This window comes from Oryctolagus cuniculus, chromosome 7, assembly GCF_051225735.1.
Source record: "Oryctolagus cuniculus isolate XC-2025 breed Fujian yellow rabbit chromosome 7, ASM5122573v1, whole genome shotgun sequence".
NCBI classification, from domain to species: Eukaryota; Metazoa; Chordata; class Mammalia; order Lagomorpha; family Leporidae; genus Oryctolagus; species Oryctolagus cuniculus.
The window spans coordinates 143,193,545-143,210,776 of record NC_142873.1 but is presented as its reverse complement, the minus strand read 5'-3'; the positions used below and the strand labels follow the sequence as shown (position 1 = coordinate 143,210,776).

The 17,232-nt window shown below is 60.3% G+C and overlaps 1 protein-coding gene and 1 long non-coding RNA gene across 9 annotated transcripts in view; one reads left to right on the top strand and one right to left on the bottom strand.

Moving 5' to 3' along the window:
- PTPRU (protein tyrosine phosphatase receptor type U) overlaps positions 1 to 10,358 on the top strand; it is an 87,055-nt gene extending 76,697 nt beyond the window's left edge. For all 8 annotated transcript variants that reach the window (XM_051856778.3, XM_051856777.3, XM_089301141.1 and 5 more), the window contains 8 exons: positions 1,371 to 1,506; positions 1,848 to 1,997; positions 3,915 to 4,088; positions 6,596 to 6,736; positions 8,064 to 8,189; positions 8,288 to 8,445; positions 8,855 to 8,990; positions 9,199 to 10,358. In XM_051856778.3, coding sequence (XP_051712738.1) covers positions 1,371 to 1,506; positions 1,848 to 1,997; positions 3,915 to 4,088; positions 6,596 to 6,736; positions 8,064 to 8,189; positions 8,288 to 8,445; positions 8,855 to 8,990; positions 9,199 to 9,261 — 1,084 coding nt within the window. In that variant the 3' untranslated portion in view covers positions 9,262 to 10,358. The remainder of the gene's footprint in view (positions 1 to 1,370; positions 1,507 to 1,847; positions 1,998 to 3,914; positions 4,089 to 6,595; positions 6,737 to 8,063; positions 8,190 to 8,287; positions 8,446 to 8,854; positions 8,991 to 9,198) is intronic.
- A 2,309-nt stretch (positions 10,359 to 12,667) lies between these two features.
- LOC138850327 (uncharacterized) lies at positions 12,668 to 15,403 on the bottom strand. The gene is made up of 3 exons (XR_011390042.2): positions 15,273 to 15,403; positions 15,113 to 15,172; positions 12,668 to 13,191 (listed from the first exon to the last, which is right to left on the bottom strand). It is a non-coding gene; the product is annotated as an uncharacterized LOC138850327 (long non-coding RNA).
- Positions 15,404 to 17,232: the final 1,829 nt, after the last annotated feature.

Below are 17,232 nucleotides of genomic sequence, written 5' to 3'. Positions count from 1 at the left end.
GGACAGCCAGGACTCAAACCGGTGCTCAATGTGCATGATGCTGGCATTTCAGCAGGTGGCTTCACCCACTGTGCCACAACACCAGCCCTGAAATGCCATCTTTTTCAATAAAATAAATAAAGTAAAATAAATTTTTAATAAAGTAAAATAAAACTATTGATATATAAACTACTTAAAGTGCATACTTGAAGCACACACTAGGTGTATTTATAACCTTCTGACCACACGTGTGCAATAGCCAGCTCTACCCAGGTCGGGGGACAGCACGTGAACCTGGCCTTCAGCTCCCAGCAGTCCTTGGAGCCAGGTTCTGCCCTGCCCCTGCTCCCTCTCCAGCAAATGCTATCCTGATTTCCAAACCGGAGGCCGTGTTGAACGTCTCTGAGCTTTGTAGAAGTAGAACCGTGCCCCGCGTGCTGCTTGCTGTGTGACTTCGTCCCCCCAGCCCGTGTCTGCAGGGCTTACCCGTACCACGACATCTCACTGTGTGAATAGCTCACGACGTGCGTGTCCCTGCTGCCGCTATGGGCACTGGGGTTGTGTCCAGTTTTGAGCTCTCATGCATAGTGCTGCCCGGACATCCTGCCGCGCATTGTCGGTGGGGTGTACGTGGAGGAGGAGGGTTGCCGTCTGTGTGAATATGCAGCCTTCGTGGGCTCTGCTGGTTTCCCAAGGCGCTTGTGCTCATCTAAGCCCCCCGAGCTGTAAGGGATGCCATCTGCTGCACGTCCTCACTGCCACTTGGACACCACCATTTCCAAACCCGAATCTCTGTGTCTCCTCTGGCCACTCCTGCTCCCTCTACTCTGCTCCACCTGGCGCTGGGCAGGAGGCAGACAGTGCACGCCCAGCACAGCTGAGCTCCCAGCTGGGTTAGGGCGCGGCAGCTTGGTCAGTCGGCAGCAACCGCATAGCAGGGGGCGTGTGTTCATAAAAACCTGTCCAGAGTGCTGAGAGCGCCAACGAGTGCCTGGGTGCGAGAATGGGTGTGATGTGTGGGGTTCTGAGGGATGTGCAGGAGGTGGTGGGTTGTACCCGGGAGGAAGCATCATTCTTGCCTAGAGCTGTGAGTGTCCTCTGTCCCTCTCTCCTAAGTTGCTAAGCCCAGCCAGGCTGGCTTCACCCCTGCCTCCCGTTCCCCTCCCCTCTGCTCCTTCTGGGAGACCCATCCCTCACTCTGTCCTCTCTGTCCGTTGACCCCAGAGCTCTTCCAACAACCTGCTTGCTGGCTCCTTGCTCTGGGTTCCTGTCCTCTGTGTGGTATAGATGAGGCTGGGAGTCCCAGTGTCCCCCCCACCCCACCCCACTTCTCCTTGGTCCCACGCTCCCTGCCAAGGCTCTGATGGGGCCTGGGGCCGCTCTGTCTGCAGCGCGGGCACCGGCCGCACAGGTTGCTACATCGTCCTGGATGTGATGCTGGACATGGCCGAGTGTGAGGGTGTCGTGGACATTTACAACTGCGTGAAGACCCTCTGCTCCCGGCGTGTCAACATGATCCAGACCGAGGTGCGGGACCCAGCCCCGTCCCCACCGCTTCCCTTAGGACCTGGGTCTCTCGTGAGCTGCTGGGCTGTCCTGGGCGTCCTTCCCAGGATCATCCCTGAACCTGGGTTGTCAACCTCTTGTGCTCTCCCCAAACCCAGCCCCTCTGTGTTCTGTTGGGCAAGGTAGCCCAATGGGCTCTGCAGCCAAGACACTCAGGATTGCATCCTTCTAGGCATGCGACCTTGGCTGTCCCTCCCCTCTTAGAGCAACATGGGTGAAGGTCGTTCAAGTAGGGTTGGTCCAATCCATGCCTTGGCCTTGAACTTGCTTCTTGTCTCCTCCCCCTCACGTTCCCATTGCAGGAGCAGTACATCTTCATCCATGATGCGATCCTGGAGGCCTGCCTGTGTGGGGAGACCACCATCCCTGTCAGTGAATTCAAGGCCACCTACAAGGAAATGATCCGCATTGATCCTCAGAGTAATTCCTCCCAGCTGCGGGAAGAGTTCCAGGTAGGGGGTGAGTGTGTGTGTGGTGAGAACGTGAGTGTGCATGCAAGTGTGAGTGCATGGAGATGTGAGGTGTGTGTGCAAGTGTGAGTAAATGTGTGAGCTATGTGTCTGCATGTGTGTGGTTAGTGTGTGTGCATGTGTGCATGTCTCTGTGTGTGCATGTGCAGTGTGTGAGTAAATGTGTGTGAGACGTGTGCGTGTCTGCATGTCTGTGTATGTGTGTGAGACGTGTGCGTGTCTGCATGTCTGTGTATGTGTGTGTGCATGTCTGTGTGTGCATGTGCGGTGTGTGAGTATGAGTGTGTGCAAGGTGTGTGCGTGTCTGTGTGTGTGCACTGAGAAGCCCTTGGTACTACAGGCGGACTGAGCAGGAGGGACCAGCCCGAGTCCACAGCTGGAGAGACAGCCGTGGTTCTGAGCTCTGGTCCAAATCCTTAACCTACGTGAGCGCTCGTGTCCTTTGAACAAGTCAGTGCCTCAGGCTTTTTGTTTTTTAAAGATTTATTTTATTTACTTGAAAGGCAGAGTTACAGAGAGCGAGAAAGAGAGAGAGCGAGAGAGAGAGAGAGAGAGAGAATCTTCCATCTGCTGGTCCACTCCCCCAGTAGCCACAGCAGCCGGGGCTGGGCCAGGCCGATGCTGTAGTTTCCCACGTGGGTGCAGGGACCCCCGCACTTGAGCTATTTCCGCTGCTCCCCCAGGCCTAGCGGAAGCTGGATCGGAAGTGGAGCAGCCGGGGCACGTACCTGCGCCCATATGGGGTGCCCGCACTGCAGGCGGCCGCTTAACCTGCTGCACCGCAGCACCGATCCCTGTGCCTCAGTTTTGTCACCCAGGAAAGAAAGACAGTTAGTACCTCCCCCAGTGTTTGCATTCTCAGGATTCTTTGAAGTGATGAAAATCTAGCTCTAGGGTCTGAGGATGGTGCAGCTTCAGCTGTGGCCGCATCCAAGGGCTCAGACGATGATGGTCCCTGTTCACTCTTGGTTCCGCCCCCCGGTTCTGGGCTCCATTCTCAGACCTGCACCTGGCTCCCAGCAGGACGGGTCCACACGGTGCTGTGAAAAAGATACTTGCTGCTCGCAACAGCCCCAGCAAGGGCCTGGCCCCAGCTCTCGTGTGCCGAGCCCTGAACCAGTTCCTAGGGCCAGAGGGATTGAACACACTGATGGCCCGAGGCTTTGGTCACGTGCCCGGGGGACTGAGCCTTACTGTGTCACAGGAAAACTGCCCACCCTGTGGTTCCTGCGAGGGTCTTGCCTCTCCAGAGCTGGCACAGGGTGGCCTCACAGGAAGTGTTCCTGCGGCCCCCTGGGCAAAGGGTTCAGGTCTGGAGGGTCCTGAGAGACTGGGGTTCCCTGCGAGGGATCCCCAAGAGCCAGAGAAGGAAACTGAGACCCCGTGACTTTAGACAGAGGGTGCGGGAGAGGCTGGAGGCCACGGCTGGGCTTAGTACAGATTGCGCAGGTCCTGCATCCTGTTGAGACAAGGCCTGTGACCAAGGAAGGGGACCCCTGTGCCAGGTCCTGGGCTGTGGAGGGTGTGGGGTTCAGGGCCCTGTGGCAGGGGCACCGAGGAGCTGGGAGAGCACCGTGCCGCCTGCATCCCGAGCCCCGCGTGTGCCAGGCTCTGCTTGGCGCTCGCTGTTTTCTCACTTGAGCCCTCCAGCAGCCCCACATGGTAGGCCCATGTTCTTCCCATTTTACAGTTGAGAACACTGAGGCTGAGAGTTGCAGGAGCTTGTCTAAGGTCGCGTGGGCAGTGAGGAGGCAGACAGCTCCCCCCAGGCCCTGCACAGCCTGGACACCGGAATGCCGGGCCCCCGCCTTCTGTCCCCTTCTCCCTGGATCTCGGCTGCGAATCCTCAGCCCGGTGTCCGTCACGGGAGCATGTCACGATGTCCTCCCTGCCCCGCAGACGCTGAACTCGGTGACGCCGGCGCTGGACGTGGAGGAGTGCAGCATCGCCCTGCTGCCGCGGAACCGCGACAAGAACCGCAGCATGGACGTCCTGCCGCCCGACCGCTGCCTGCCCCTCCTGCTCTCCACCGACGGGGACCCCAACAACTACATCAATGCGGCTCTTACAGACGTACGAGTGGGGCAGTGGCGGGCGTGGGGGGTGGCTGAGGACTCCCCTCCCGGCAGCACTGGGCAAGGTCCGGAGCCCAGGGAGCAGAGCAGAGGGCTGGGCTGGCGGTGACCTTTGCCCGTTCCGGGGACCAGGCCCCTCCCATTGCTCACTGAACTTCTAAAGAGGAGGTTGAAGCTGGTGCCCCCCTCAGGTATTAATCGGGGTCTGGGCTGTGGAGTTCAGGCAGGGCTGTTCCCAGGCCCAGACCAGCAGCTCCTGCAGTAGGGGGAGTGATTCAGGGGCTTTGGTTGGGTGGCCTTAAGGTTTGGGGCTGGGACTTGAGGCCTGATGTCCGGAGCCTGGGCAGCTGTCCTGGAAGATGAAGTGCAGCTTGCTCTGGGGCCGGCCTGCCATGGTGACTTCCTCCCGGGTACCTCCTGGATCTAAAGGCTCTCAGTCCAGGGGCCCCGCCTCCTTTCCCACGTGTGGCAGCAGAGCAGGAGGTGGGTGCTGGGGCTGTGGGGGCTGAGACGCTGCTGTCTGAGGGAGGAGGCTGTGGTAGTCCCCCTGGCTGCCTGCCGCGAGCAGACATGCAGGTGTTACAGCTCAAACTTGACTTTGGACTGGAGGCCAAGGGGGCCATCTGTGCACCAGCCCCTCCTGGTGTCAGGGATGGGCCACTCCGAGTGGCAGGAGCAGGGCTGGGTAGAATGCGCGCCTTCTGGGGGCAGGTGGGCCTGGAAGACAGTGGGTAGCAGGGTGGTGCCAACTCCACGGAGCTGGGCAGGGCTGGGTGTGCCGTCCCCAGGCGTCCTCCCATGCTGAGATGGGAGGTGGGGGTGAGGGAGGCCCCTGACAGCAGGTTGTGGGCAGGCGGGACTTCTGTGGCCTGGTTCCTGGCCGAGAGCCCTTGGGCAGGATGCTGTATGCTGGGTGTGGTTTCCCAGGCTGCTCACTCGGGAGAGCGGGGCCGCTGTCACCCAGTCTGCTGGAGCGTGGGGTGTGTGTGTGTGCTTATGCATGCATTTGCATGTGCGTGTGTACACACACACACACACACACACACACACACCCCTCTGTTTGCCCAAAGCGGCTGGGCGTGCTGCAGGACCCCCGAGGGGGTGGCATAAGGGTCTGGGGAGATTGTGATGGAGCCTCAGGGTTCTGCGGCCTCCCTCCCAGCCCCTTCTTTGGCCTCAGTGTGCTCATCTGGCCACGGGTGGCCTGGAAAGGAGGCTTTCTGAGGGCCGAGAGTCTCTGAACTGGAGAGAGTGGTGGGGCGGCTCCTGGGCCCTGGGTGGGGAAGGGCCCATCAGCCAGAGAGGTGCTGAGATGTTCCTGCCCCCTTACTGGGGTCCTTCATGCTTCTGACGCCTGATCGCAGCCACTTGGGTCCTGTTGGTGCCGGAGCCAGAGGCCCTGATTACTGGGGGCCAGCCTGGGTCAGTTTGGGGTGTTTGTAGGAGCCCTGTCGGGTAGCCAGGCCTGAGCTGGGCCTTGAGGAACTGGCGCTCTGCGAGCATCGGGGAGCCCTGTCCCCGGGGAGCTGGTAGACTGGCGAGGGCCCTTCCATTCCAAAGCATGGCGCAAGGTCAAGGCCAGAGCAGGTCCCTGGAGCCTGTGTCAGCCCCTGGGTCTGAAGGAGGGCTGGGGTCGGGGAGCAGTGTTGTAGGAGAAGAGCTCAGGAGAAGGAGGGGACAAGGCAGGAGTGGGGTAGGGCACAGCCCCAGGGGAGACTCGAGGCAGGAGCTCTGATGGGGAGAAGCCCGGTGCCAGCCTGCCCAGGAGGACAGGGTCAGGAGCGGGGAGCAGAGCCTGTGCCTGCCGCTGTCTGCAGCGCTCGGGGTGCAGTCCGTGGAGTGGGAGGGGACCTGTAGATTGATTTATTCAGAAATATTCATTGAGCCCCTACCACATGCTAGGCAGAGGCCATGTCCCAGAATCTGTGCTCCCCTGAACTGTGGGGGGGGGTTAGGGTGGGACAGTGGGTAAATAACTGTACAGCGTGGGCTCTTGCACTGGAAATGTCTACAGAAAACGACGAGGCAGAAGGAATGTGTGATTTGGTTTTGTGTGTGCGTGCGTGTGCACGTATTTTTGATGAGGCAGTGAAGAGGGCCTCTTTGAGGAGGTGACAATTAAGCAAAATCCCAGAAGAAGCGAGAGCGCGCGCGCGCCATGCAGATGTTTGAGCAGTTTGGTCTTGGCTGCAGAACCAGCAGATGCAGAGGTGGTGAGGCAGGGAGCAAGGCTGGCCGGCCCCCACCGCCACGCTCAAACGCCCCTTGCCACGCACAGGGGAACCTGTGGCTGTTTCGTTCCCGGGGCTAAGGGCTTGGGCACGGAGGCCTGGGGGCCCACCTGGTCAGCTCAGGCCTCGTGTGCCGGCCAGCTTCTGGAAGTGGGCCACTGCGGGCAGCCTGGTCCTGTGAGGCCCAGCTGTCCAGCTTGGGGTGCTGGGGGTGGGGCAGGGGAAGACAGCCCAGGGCAGGGCTGGGCCGCCGCCAAGTCCCGTTTCCCCGCAGAGCTACACACGGAGCGCGGCCTTTATCGTGACCCTGCACCCACTGCAGAGCACCACGCCCGACTTCTGGCGGCTGGTCTACGACTACGGGTGCACCTCCATCGTGATGCTCAACCAGCTGAACCAGTCCAACTCCGCCTGGGTGAGCCCCCAGCTCGGCCACTTCTTTGCTGTGTGACCTTGGAGAGTCTCCCTCCCTCCCAGGGCCTCCCCTTCCTCACCTGTAAGGAAGTTTCAGCTCTCTGCTGGTCACCTGCGGAAGCCGGGATTCTGCTTTGCTCTTAGCATCTTATTTACAGCCTCCAGTGACCTGGGCACAGGGTCTTCAGGCGGGAGTGTGAGGATGTGACCTCTGCGCTCTGCAAGGCCGCAGGGCTGGGGGGTGGCAGAGCCGGGCCCACGCTGGCTGCTTCTTTCAGGGCCTCTGCTTTTTGGTTGCTCCACAAAACTGCCCACCTTGGAGACTTTGCGGGAGAGGAACAGCCAAGCCTCCTGTTTTCTCTTTGGTCCTTGTTGATTTCCCTCGGTGAGCCTCTGTTTCGTCTCTGTAACATGGACCTGTGCTGCCGGGGTTATTGTGAGACCAGGTGCTGGGCCCAGCGCGTGCCAGGGGTGGGGATGAGGAGGGTGGCAGTCACCTCGGGGCCTGAGCTCGCACTGGCTTGGTGACCTCCGCTTGGGGGCAGCCCCTCGGACCTTCCTCATTTCCCTTCCGGGCTCGCAAGGCTGCAGTGTGAAGGAAGTGCAGAGGCTCTGCTAACTACGCCCCCAGCACCCCAGCCCTGCCCCAGGAGGTCAGGGAGATCTGCTGTGCCACAGCCCCCTGCTGGCTGCCTGGGCGAGCCGTGGTTACCTGCGTTCTTTCGAGTCTGTCATTTGGGGTGGATGACCCAGGACTGCAGGGTGAGGGGCTCCAGGTGCTGATGGGGAGGGGGAGTCTGGAGCAAATCCGAGCTGTAGAGGAGCCCATCCCTGCTACGGTAGAGGGGAGGGCAGAGGGGCCTCTGTCACCCAGCCGTGACATCATTCATGGTTCCCTGTTGGCCCGTTCAGTCAACCAACATCTCCCGTGGATGGGGCCCCGGGGCAGCAGAGGGTGCTGAGCTGAGTTATGCCCACCTCTGTTGGGAGGAAGTGAGAGACGAGGTGGGGGTGGGGTTCCGGGGTGAGTGTCCCTGGAAGGAGACGGCCTCATGTAGGCGTGCATGTCTGTGGATTGTGCACACGCATCCGGTGAGCACGTTAATGTGTGGATTCCCGCCTGCAGCGCGGCAGGTGGCAGCGCCCTGTCTGCAGGGTTTGTCTCGGCTGATCTGATCGGTGCAGGGTGCCCAGGGGCGGGCGGTGCTGGGGGATCCTGAAGGGGATCTGGAGTGAGGCTGTGTGCAGCCCCGGGGTGGCCGTGACCGTGGGAATGACCCCTGGCCTGGCTCCACTCAGCTCTCCTCTCTCCATGCCCGCGCCCCCAGCCCTGCCTCCAGTACTGGCCGGAGCCGGGTCGCCAGCAGTATGGCCTCATGGAGGTGGAGTTTGTGTCGGGCACAGCGGATGAGGACTTGGTGGCCCGCGTGTTCCGGGTGCAGAACGTCTCTCGGGTGAGTGGTCTGGGGAGCCCCGGGGCGAGGAGCTGGGCGGAGGCCGGGGCAGCCTTGATGGTCCTCTTGAGTGGCCCCGGCGCCGCCCACGCCCTCAGCTGCAGGAGGGGCACCTGCTGGTGCGGCACTTCCAGTTCCTGCGCTGGTCTGCGTACCGGGACACGCCCGACTCCAAGAAGGCCTTCCTGCACCTGCTGGCCGAGGTGGACAAGTGGCAGGCGGAGAGCGGGGACGGGCGCACCGTCGTGCACTGCCTGTGAGTGCTGCGGCGGCCGAGGGCAGAGGTCCGGCGGGAGGGCTGGGGGCCTGCCTGGGGGGACTGGTCTCAGCGCTCGTTTTGCGCCCTGCTCTGGGGGCTTTGGGTTGTTGCTTTGCCCAGTGGCTTTCTCTTGGATGTGCTGGCCACCTCCCTCAGAATCCACACTCTGAGTGTCCACTGAGGACGTGCTGGAGTCGGTCCTGGCCTCTGATCCTCCTCCTTAACCCACCCAGTGGGCCTGCGGTCACCGCTCGCTGTCTGCCCCCTCCCCCCTTCTGTCCCCTAGCCGCACCCCCTGGCCCCTGGACTCTGCCCCTCCCTCCTTGGTTGCCCCGCCCCGCCCCTCCGACATTGAGCCCCACCCCCTCGGCCCAAGCTCTTCCCCCAGACCTGTGATGTCTCTTAGAAACGGGGGCGGCCGCAGCGGCACCTTCTGCGCCTGCGCCACGGTCCTGGAGATGATCCGCTGCCACAACCTGGTGGACGTTTTCTTCGCTGCCAAAACGCTTCGGAACTACAAACCCAACATGGTGGAGACCATGGTGAGGCCGGTCCCCGAGCCCAGCCACTCAGCCTTCTCGGCCGGCCTGGCCCCCAGGCCTCAGCGCCCGCTCTCCCCTGCCTGGTCCCTCCCCCTGGGCCTTGAGTCTAGTCCCGCGACGTCACAACTTCGCCCCACTGCCCTTCTGCCCTTCCCCTGCCGCCTCTAGGGGGCGCTCAGCCTCTGACCCCTTGTCTTCCTCTCCTCAGGATCAGTACCACTTTTGCTACGACGTGGCCCTGGAGTACCTGGAGGGGTTGGAGTCGAGATAGCAGGGGGCCCCTGGCCTGAGGCGCCCACCTCGCACTCAGGCCCAAGCCCCCCTTCAGGACTGGCCAGGAAGACCTGTGCTCTCAGCTCAGCTCAGCTCAGCCACAGCCTCCATGGAGGAAGCTCTGGGGCCCACGACGCTGGGCCATCTTGGTGTCCCTTCCACTGCGAGTCCTCCACTGCGGCCCAGGGGCAGGCGTGGGCCGAGGACGAGCGCGGCAAGACTGCAGCCCGCCCAGCTTCGTGGGGCCTTGCAGGCTGTGCTGAGAGACTGGCACTGCCTGCCAGTGTGACAGGGCTCAGAGCAGCCTGCTCTGGGGGACGCAGGCCAGGCCGTTTGCTGACATCTAGCCCTCCCCGGAGATGAGTGGGGCCCGGCACAGAGTCCCAGGCTGTGGTGTGCACCCAGCTTGCTCCCTCTGCGTGCAGGTGGAGGGCGCCCTGGGGGTGGCATCCAGAATCCAGTCTGGGCCAGACCCTGGGAGTCTGGGGGCGGGGGGGGGGGGGCTGGGCTTGCACGGATGTGCCCATCCTCCCCCAGGGGGCAGCAGCATCCTTCTGTGCCCCCGTGCCCTCCCAGCCCCTGGGGTGTTCTGCTCACCATCCCTGCCCACTTGGCTTCCCTGACACGTGCTATGAACATCCCTGACCCGGGCTCTGCCCGTCGCTGCCTGCCCCGAGTGGGCTTCTCCCCTGCCTGCTCTTCTTGGAAGCTTCAGGCCTCACCGCCACGGTCCTGCTCAGTTGGAGCCGGTGACCTACTGCAGGGCTGCACCACAGCCTCTGGGCTCGGGGCCCCCGTGGCTCCTGGCCAGGCTGCGGGGGGAGGGCCAGCCCCAGAGTGGGGCTGCCAGCCTGGAGTTCAGAGGGAGGTTTGGGGGTGGCGGCTCAGTGCTTTTCTTGACTGACTTTGTTATTTTTTGATGGGCGGGTGTGCAGTTCTCTTTACAATGGGGCGGGCCACAACCCCATCCCGTGCCTCAGTTTCCCCATCTGTAAACTGTAGATATGACTACTGACCTACCTCGCAGGGGGCTGTGGGGAGGCAAAAGCGGACGTTTGTAAAGTGCTTTGTAAATAAACTGCTGTCTGAATGCCACCGTGTGGCCCTGTGTGTGTCTGACCGGCCTATGTGGGGACCTGCCCCCAGCCTCCCAGTGCAGCCAAGGTCAGAGGTCTGGGTTCTGGTCTGACTGTGGTTTTCTGCTCTTAACCTGGTGAGAATGTGGCCCAGGGTCCTTGCATTTGTTAGGAGTGGTTCCCAGGGACCCTGGGCATGGCTGCCTCCACCCGGGCCTCAGAAGCAGATCCTCAGGCTGGGGTTTGATCTTGAGACCCTCCTCCGTCCCCCCCCCCCCCCTGCCTAGGCCACAGTGCTGCCTCTTGGTGCACCTGAGGCCTGCGGCAGGGCTCAGCTGTTTCTGGGGCAGCCTGGGAGGCACAGGCTTTGGTGTCGCTGCACTCCAGCAGCTGTAAGGCCCTGGGGGAGTCAGCTGTCCTCTCTGGGCCTCACTTTCTCATCTGTTAAATGGGGATGATCCTGTTAGCATCAGATAAGATACTGGTGCCAGGTGTGCTGGAAGGGCTCCGTTTATAAACACATGGCAGAGGTGGGGAGAGGGATATGGTCCTGCTGGGGCCCAGCCCCCGCCCCAGCACCAGGTTTCCTCATGGGGTAAAGCACAAGGAGTGGGTTGGCTTGTGAGGACCCCCTGTCACTCCTGGCTCTGCCATGAACTTGGCTGTGACCCTTGGCAAGCCCTCAGTTTCTCTATATGAAAGAATGAAAAGCAGCGATGTGGCATAGCTGGTAGAACCACTGCCTGCAGTGCCGGCATCTCTATGGGTGCAGGGTCAAGTCCTGGCTGCTCCACTTCAATCCAGCTCCCTGCTATGGCGGGAAAGCAGCAGAAGATGGCCCAAGTGCTTGGGCCCCTGCACCCATGTGGGAGACCCAGAAGAAGATCCTGGCTCCTGACTTTGGCCTGGCCCAGCTCTGCATGTTGTGGCCAATTGGGGAGTGAACCAGTGGATGGAAGACCTCTCTCTGTCTCTCTCCCTGTAATTCTGCCTTTCAAATAAAAAAAAAATGACCGGATGCTCTTCACACTTTCATGTCTCAGTTTCTCCATTGGCCAAAGGATGTGACCCATCCTAATGACCTCACAATTCAGCATTTTGACCTGAGCTAAAAATTCAATGGACAGGGACTGGCACTGTGGCATAGCGGGTAAAGCCGCCGCTTGCCATGCCAGCATCCCATATGGGTACAGGTTCGAGTCCTGGCTGCTCCACTTCCATCTAGCTCCCTGCTAATGGCCTGGGAAAAGCAGCAGGAGATGGCCCAAGTGTTTGGGCCCCTGCCACCTATGTGGGAGACCTGGAAGAAGCTCCCCAGCCCTGGCTGTGGGGAATGAACCAATGGATGGAAGAATTCTCTCTCTCCAATTGTGCCATTCAAAAAAATAAATCTTTAAATAGATTTGGGTAGAAACGATCCTACTTGGGTTGGGCACACTGATTCCTCACTCTCATTCTTACGTTGGGCCAAGGACAGTCAAAAGTGCTTCAGAACATTCGTGGAAAATGTGCCACATGCAAAAACGGTGCATGGATTTCCAGGTTTTGTTTGCACCCAAATCAACGCATAATTCCATTTTCCACAAACGTTTGGAAGTATCAGATGTTGGCCAAGCAAAGGACTTGTTTGACCAATAGCTTGTGGCAGAGGGGAGAGCCCCTGCGTCCTGGATCTCAGGCCGAGAGAGGCGATGCAGTCTTCGCTGTGCCCCCTGGGGCTCTGTCGTGGGAGGACACACGACTGGGTGAGTCGGGCACCCAGCGAACCAGCGCACCCTGTGAGCAGTCAGTGCAACCGCCAGGCTGAGGGTGGGCCGTCTGGGCACCTGTAGCCCAATCGCCCTGTCTGCCTGACAGCAGAGAGGAAACTTCCCAGCCGACCCATGCACCGGGAGAGAATACACGGCCCCTGGTGAGTTTGGGGGTCACTTGTACATCCCCAGAGCTCACGGGTACATCTGTGTAGCTGTGCTTTTACTCTCACCCTGCAAGATGTTGAGCTCCCCGAGGCCAGGGGGTGTTTCTGTGTTTGTCTTGTGTCGGTTGTCCGGCACTGGGCTTGCCTTGGCACTGGTGTTGGGGAGTTTGGTGTGAGAGAGGGAAGGCAGGCAGGCAGGCAGGCGTGTGGGCTGGCCTGCCTGCCTGGCCAGTGGCCTCGCCTGGCCTTCCGAGGAGCTGGGAAGTGTGGGGGTGTAGGGGGAGCACTGGCTCCAGAAGCCACAGGGCGGCTCGCCCAGCCCCACCCCCATCCACCTGCCAGTTCTCCTACCCCACAGGGAACATCACAATACCTGCATGCTGCGTGGGTTGTGAGAGTGAGAGATCAAATATTTTAAAAAAGCAGCGATCAAATATTTAGAAAGAGCTGGTGACATAATTGGCCTTCACAAAAAAGGCGTCTTATAGCACGGGACAAGTGGGCCTGACTTAGAACCCTTTGACTTCCCAGTGCTGCGGCAGCGACTCACGTTCTGCAGAAACCGTATGTGTCCGAGTGTTGGCCTTTCCCCGGCCTGGCGCTGCGTGGCGGTGCCGGTCCGCGGCCACGGGCGCACTCCCTGATGCTCCGCGGTGTGCCGTGTTGCCAAGGTGTGTTGGATGCAGGTGAATCCCATGAAACATTCAGTCCTTCATCATGGACTAGACTTGGTGTTCGATGCTCCCGCCCAAGTGCAGGCTGACCTGAGTGTTCTGAGGGCGTCCAAGGCAGGAGAGGCTGAGCTGTGACACTCGGTGGGCTGGATGGCACACGCGTCTTCCCACCTGGGACGTTTTCAGCTGGTGGTGGGATTGTCAGGGCCTAACTGCATCGCAGGCTGAGCATCCCCTCTACGCACGCCTTTCTGAAGTCCCTGGGGAATAAAAACAGCGGTCATTGCCTTTGGTGCCTGTGGCTGTGTTCCATGCCTTTCACCCTTGATCTCTCCCTTGATCCACACAGCAACTCCTTAAGGTGGGGATCGCTCCCTTTCCTTTCAGGGCTGAAGAAGTGGAGGGTAGAGTGGAGTTTACTCAGCCAAGGGCACGTGGCTGTCAAGTGGTAGAGCTGGGATTTGAACTCTCTTTGTGGCTGACTCCAAGGCCCAGGTCTTTACCTGCTCTGTTCTGTGGCCCGCCTGGCTGATGTCAGACACCAAGGAACCCTCCATGGGATACCAGGGGTGGCGGCTGTGACCTGGGCATGATCACCAAGGCTGTGAGATGTGGCAGGGCTGGTGGCCTCTCAGACAAGATGGCCCGGATCACGGGAGACGATGGTCAGAAGCCTCCACCTGTCCAGGTCCCGCAAACAGGTCTACCAGCACCAAGGCCACCGCCTGCCAGCGCCGGCGGCCCAGCTGTGTCTTCCTGCTGTAATAAATCCGGCGGCAGGAGCGGCCACGGCGGCAAGCACTTCTCAGGGCTTCCCTGCTGGCCCACTGAGGACACGGTGTACACTTCAGGCCCCGGGGGCGGCACACGGGCTGGTCCAGGGAGGGCCATCGGAGCTGGGACCTGGTCCTCAGGAAGGAGCCAGCCACACGGGCACCGGTACAGGGCGGCCAGGCTCAGAACTGGAGCGAGGAGGACCAAGGAGGGGCAGAGAGAATGGGGGAGGGGGAAGGCAGTGGGCGGAGACCAGACTGGGCGGGGTCTCGGGGGTCGCAGGGAGGAGCCTGGCTCCCGTGCACAGAGCCGCACGAGGTCTCGGGGGTCTGAGCGGGAGGGCGATGCCCTGTGGTCCGTTTTCTCCAAAGGCTCGCCCTGGCTGCTGCCGTTTGTGTGACACTCACAGCTCGCCGACCCCGGGCAGGCTGCTGAAGCTCCAAGCCTCGTCCTCCTGATCTGTGGAATGGGGTGATGACCGGACCCACCCCCCAGGCTTACTGGAGGCTGACGTGTGAGGACCCACACGCAGCACGTGGCGCACGCGGCACACGTGGCACCAGCGCCCCAGGGGCTGCTCTGCGCATCGCGTGGGCGGAGCTCATCCTCCAGGGCAGGACACGCCCAGCCTGAGCCTGCAGACTCCGCCCCCGCGGCCACCCCGCCTCCGCCTCGGGCCGCCCACACTCACTGAGGCCCTCACCGGTCAGCCAAGGAGGTCAGCAGAGCCCAGCGACAGGATGGCCGGCTCCTCTCCACTGAGGCCTCGCAAGTGACCTCGGCAACCACCCCAGCCCGTCACTCTCAGGCCCGCCCCGTGTGTCCCTCACTGCTCCTCACGGGGGTGGGGCCATGGCTGTGTATTCGTTGATTGTTGGTTCACCACCTCTCCCATCATACTGTGAGCAGGGAGCTGGCCAGGGTCACACGATCTTGTCCCCCTGGGTCCCTGTGCTGAGCGTGGTGTGTGGCGCGTGCCAGACACTCAGCGCGTGTTTGTTGAATGAATGGAATTTGCAGAGCTGGGCTCCAGCTGGGGTCTGTCTGGCTCCCAAGCCCACACTCCCGGGCAGGCCACTTTGTTTTCTGGGTGCCAGTGCTGGCTGGGCCATGCTGCGCTGTGCAGCCTTGAGCCAACATCTGCCCTCTCTGGGCCTTAGTCTCTGTCCTGGGAGGAGGTGGGACTAGGAACCCATGGCCGGCAGGGCAGCGGCAAGGTCAACATCTCACAACAATGGGGCAGGTGTTGGGCAGGGGTGTGCAGGCCGCTGGTCTCAGCACCTGCTTGCTAAGCCCTGTGGATCTTGGGCGTGGCTGATGGTTGGCCTGCACACCTTGGCGTCCTTGCATTATTGCAAATGCAGACGTGGTCCTCATCTTCCCAGAAATCCCGAGAGGTAGACTTACCAAAATCACTTGATCTATGAGGAAACACCGAGCAGAGGTGCATTGCTTCAGGTTGCACAGCTAGAAAAGAATCAAGACAGGATTAAGAGCTCGTGTCACTCAGTTACAAACCCATTGCTCTTATCCTCATCAGAGAAATCCCGGCAGCGCGAAGCCTGACCTGCATTAACAGCCAGACATGGCCCGGGTCCACGCATCCACCTGCCCTGTCCACACTCACTGAAGCCAGGCACAGCCACAGCCAGCCAGGCACAGGCTTAGCGGAGGCCCCGTGCTTGGCCCCGAGCAGGCCTGCGGAACACGCTGCTGAATGGCTGATTGCAAATCCTGACTCTGCAGATGGCGGGGGTGGCCTGCGTCAGCAGGAGCCACGGAGCTCAGAAAGGCTTTTCAAGAAAAGTGAAATGTATCGCAGCCCACTTCCCACTCCCGCCCAGGGTGGGACGAGGGAACCTGTCCAGGAATTTCAGTTTCTGTTTATCTGGAAGCAGAACAATGTGGCTTTCTTGAGCTGTGTTTCTTATGTGACTGTGTTCTTTGAAGAAAGCCCTGTCTGTTCACGCCCCACGGCGCCAGCCCTTGCGTGCCCCTCCCCCACCCCCAAAGACAGCAACTCTTACCCCTGACCTCTTCCTGCATAAACCCCCTGCTCCCTCCCCGTCTGACTTCCTCGATAGGCCAAGTTGTTAGTTATCTCCCTGAGCTCCCCCCCAGTCCCTCCTACTTTGCCCTGCTTTGTGGTGCTGGAGCTGGACCCTTAACAGTGCCTTTGTCAGTGGGAGCACTGCTGGGCTTGGTCAGTAGAGGGCACTAGAGAGTCACTGTAGGGTGACAGCCGCAGGGAGGTCTTTCCCCTTTTGGGTTGTGGTCCTTCTGTCTTTGTCGTTCCTCACCACGGCAGCCAAGGCTCCAGGCCCGTGGGTCCCACATCACAGTCCTTGCAGTCACCATGTAATGGTCAAATGCAGGAGTCGCTTGGGCTCCCAAGACCCTTGCTTCACTTGGCACTGTTTGCATCAAAGTCCCACACAAGGGAAAGCACCAGTATGGGGCCGCCATTACATATGGGGCTGTGCCTTACAAAGCTGGCCCCAGAGGCAGCCGCAGACCCCACGTTCCCCACCTGGAAGTCACTGCTAAAGACCTGCCCTACTCACATACGCGGGTCATGCCCGCACGCGGGAGGCACGGCTACTGACCAGGGGAGCCCACAGTCCCTGGCGAGAGGCTGCCTGGTCTTGCGGCTGCCACTCCCCCGTAGAAGGGGTCTGAGCGGCGGGTGCCTTCTCCAGAATCCTCCATTATTTACTTCCTCTTGGCCTTGATACCATCACTCCTTTTTGGCCGTTGTGGTATCTGGGTCTCTGAGAGCCCTTTCTATCCCTTTGAGTAATTAAATACCCTTTGCTAGATAACACTTCTTTATGTTGAATTTTTCATTTTCAAATGATGAGTGGAGCGCCCTCTCCCGGCAGGAATCCTAGTTGATACAGGACCGGAGCAGGAGGGGTCCCAGGCGACAGGCCTTCAGGAACGGGGTTGTGCTGGGTTTCGTTGTGCCCTTGAGTTGGGGCACAGTGCTGAGAAGTGGGATGCTTGTGATCCGTGGCGTGGTGGCACCGGAGCTGTGCTGTTGGTAGTGGATTTTGATGCGATGCCAAGTGAAGCCAGCCTCCTGGGAGCCCCATGTGTCCTGCACGTGGCCGATCAGTAACGTTGACTGCAAGGACTATGGTATGGGGTCGATTCTTGAATACGCTTGCTGGAGAGAAAATGACAAGCTCAGGTCATTTAATTCTCAACTCCTGTCATGGCTCGAGACCCACAGAGCTTCTGTGTCACCCATGAAAGAATCTCGTTTCATGTAGCTGCGGGACTGATGCCACTGAAAATCAAACGGAATTTGGCTGAGTGGGTGAAGAATTAAAACAACAGTTCAACTTACAGCAGCACGACGTTCCTCAGGCAAACGTTTAGGCGTAAATTAAGAAAGAACAAGATCCTGAAACTTGGAGTAGACACACCTGGTTGGACTCAGATGGATGGAAAATCTTGAATCCCTGAATCACCCTGAGCCTCCCCAGCTCGTGGAAATAGCTTCTCTTTTGTGTCTCAGGAGG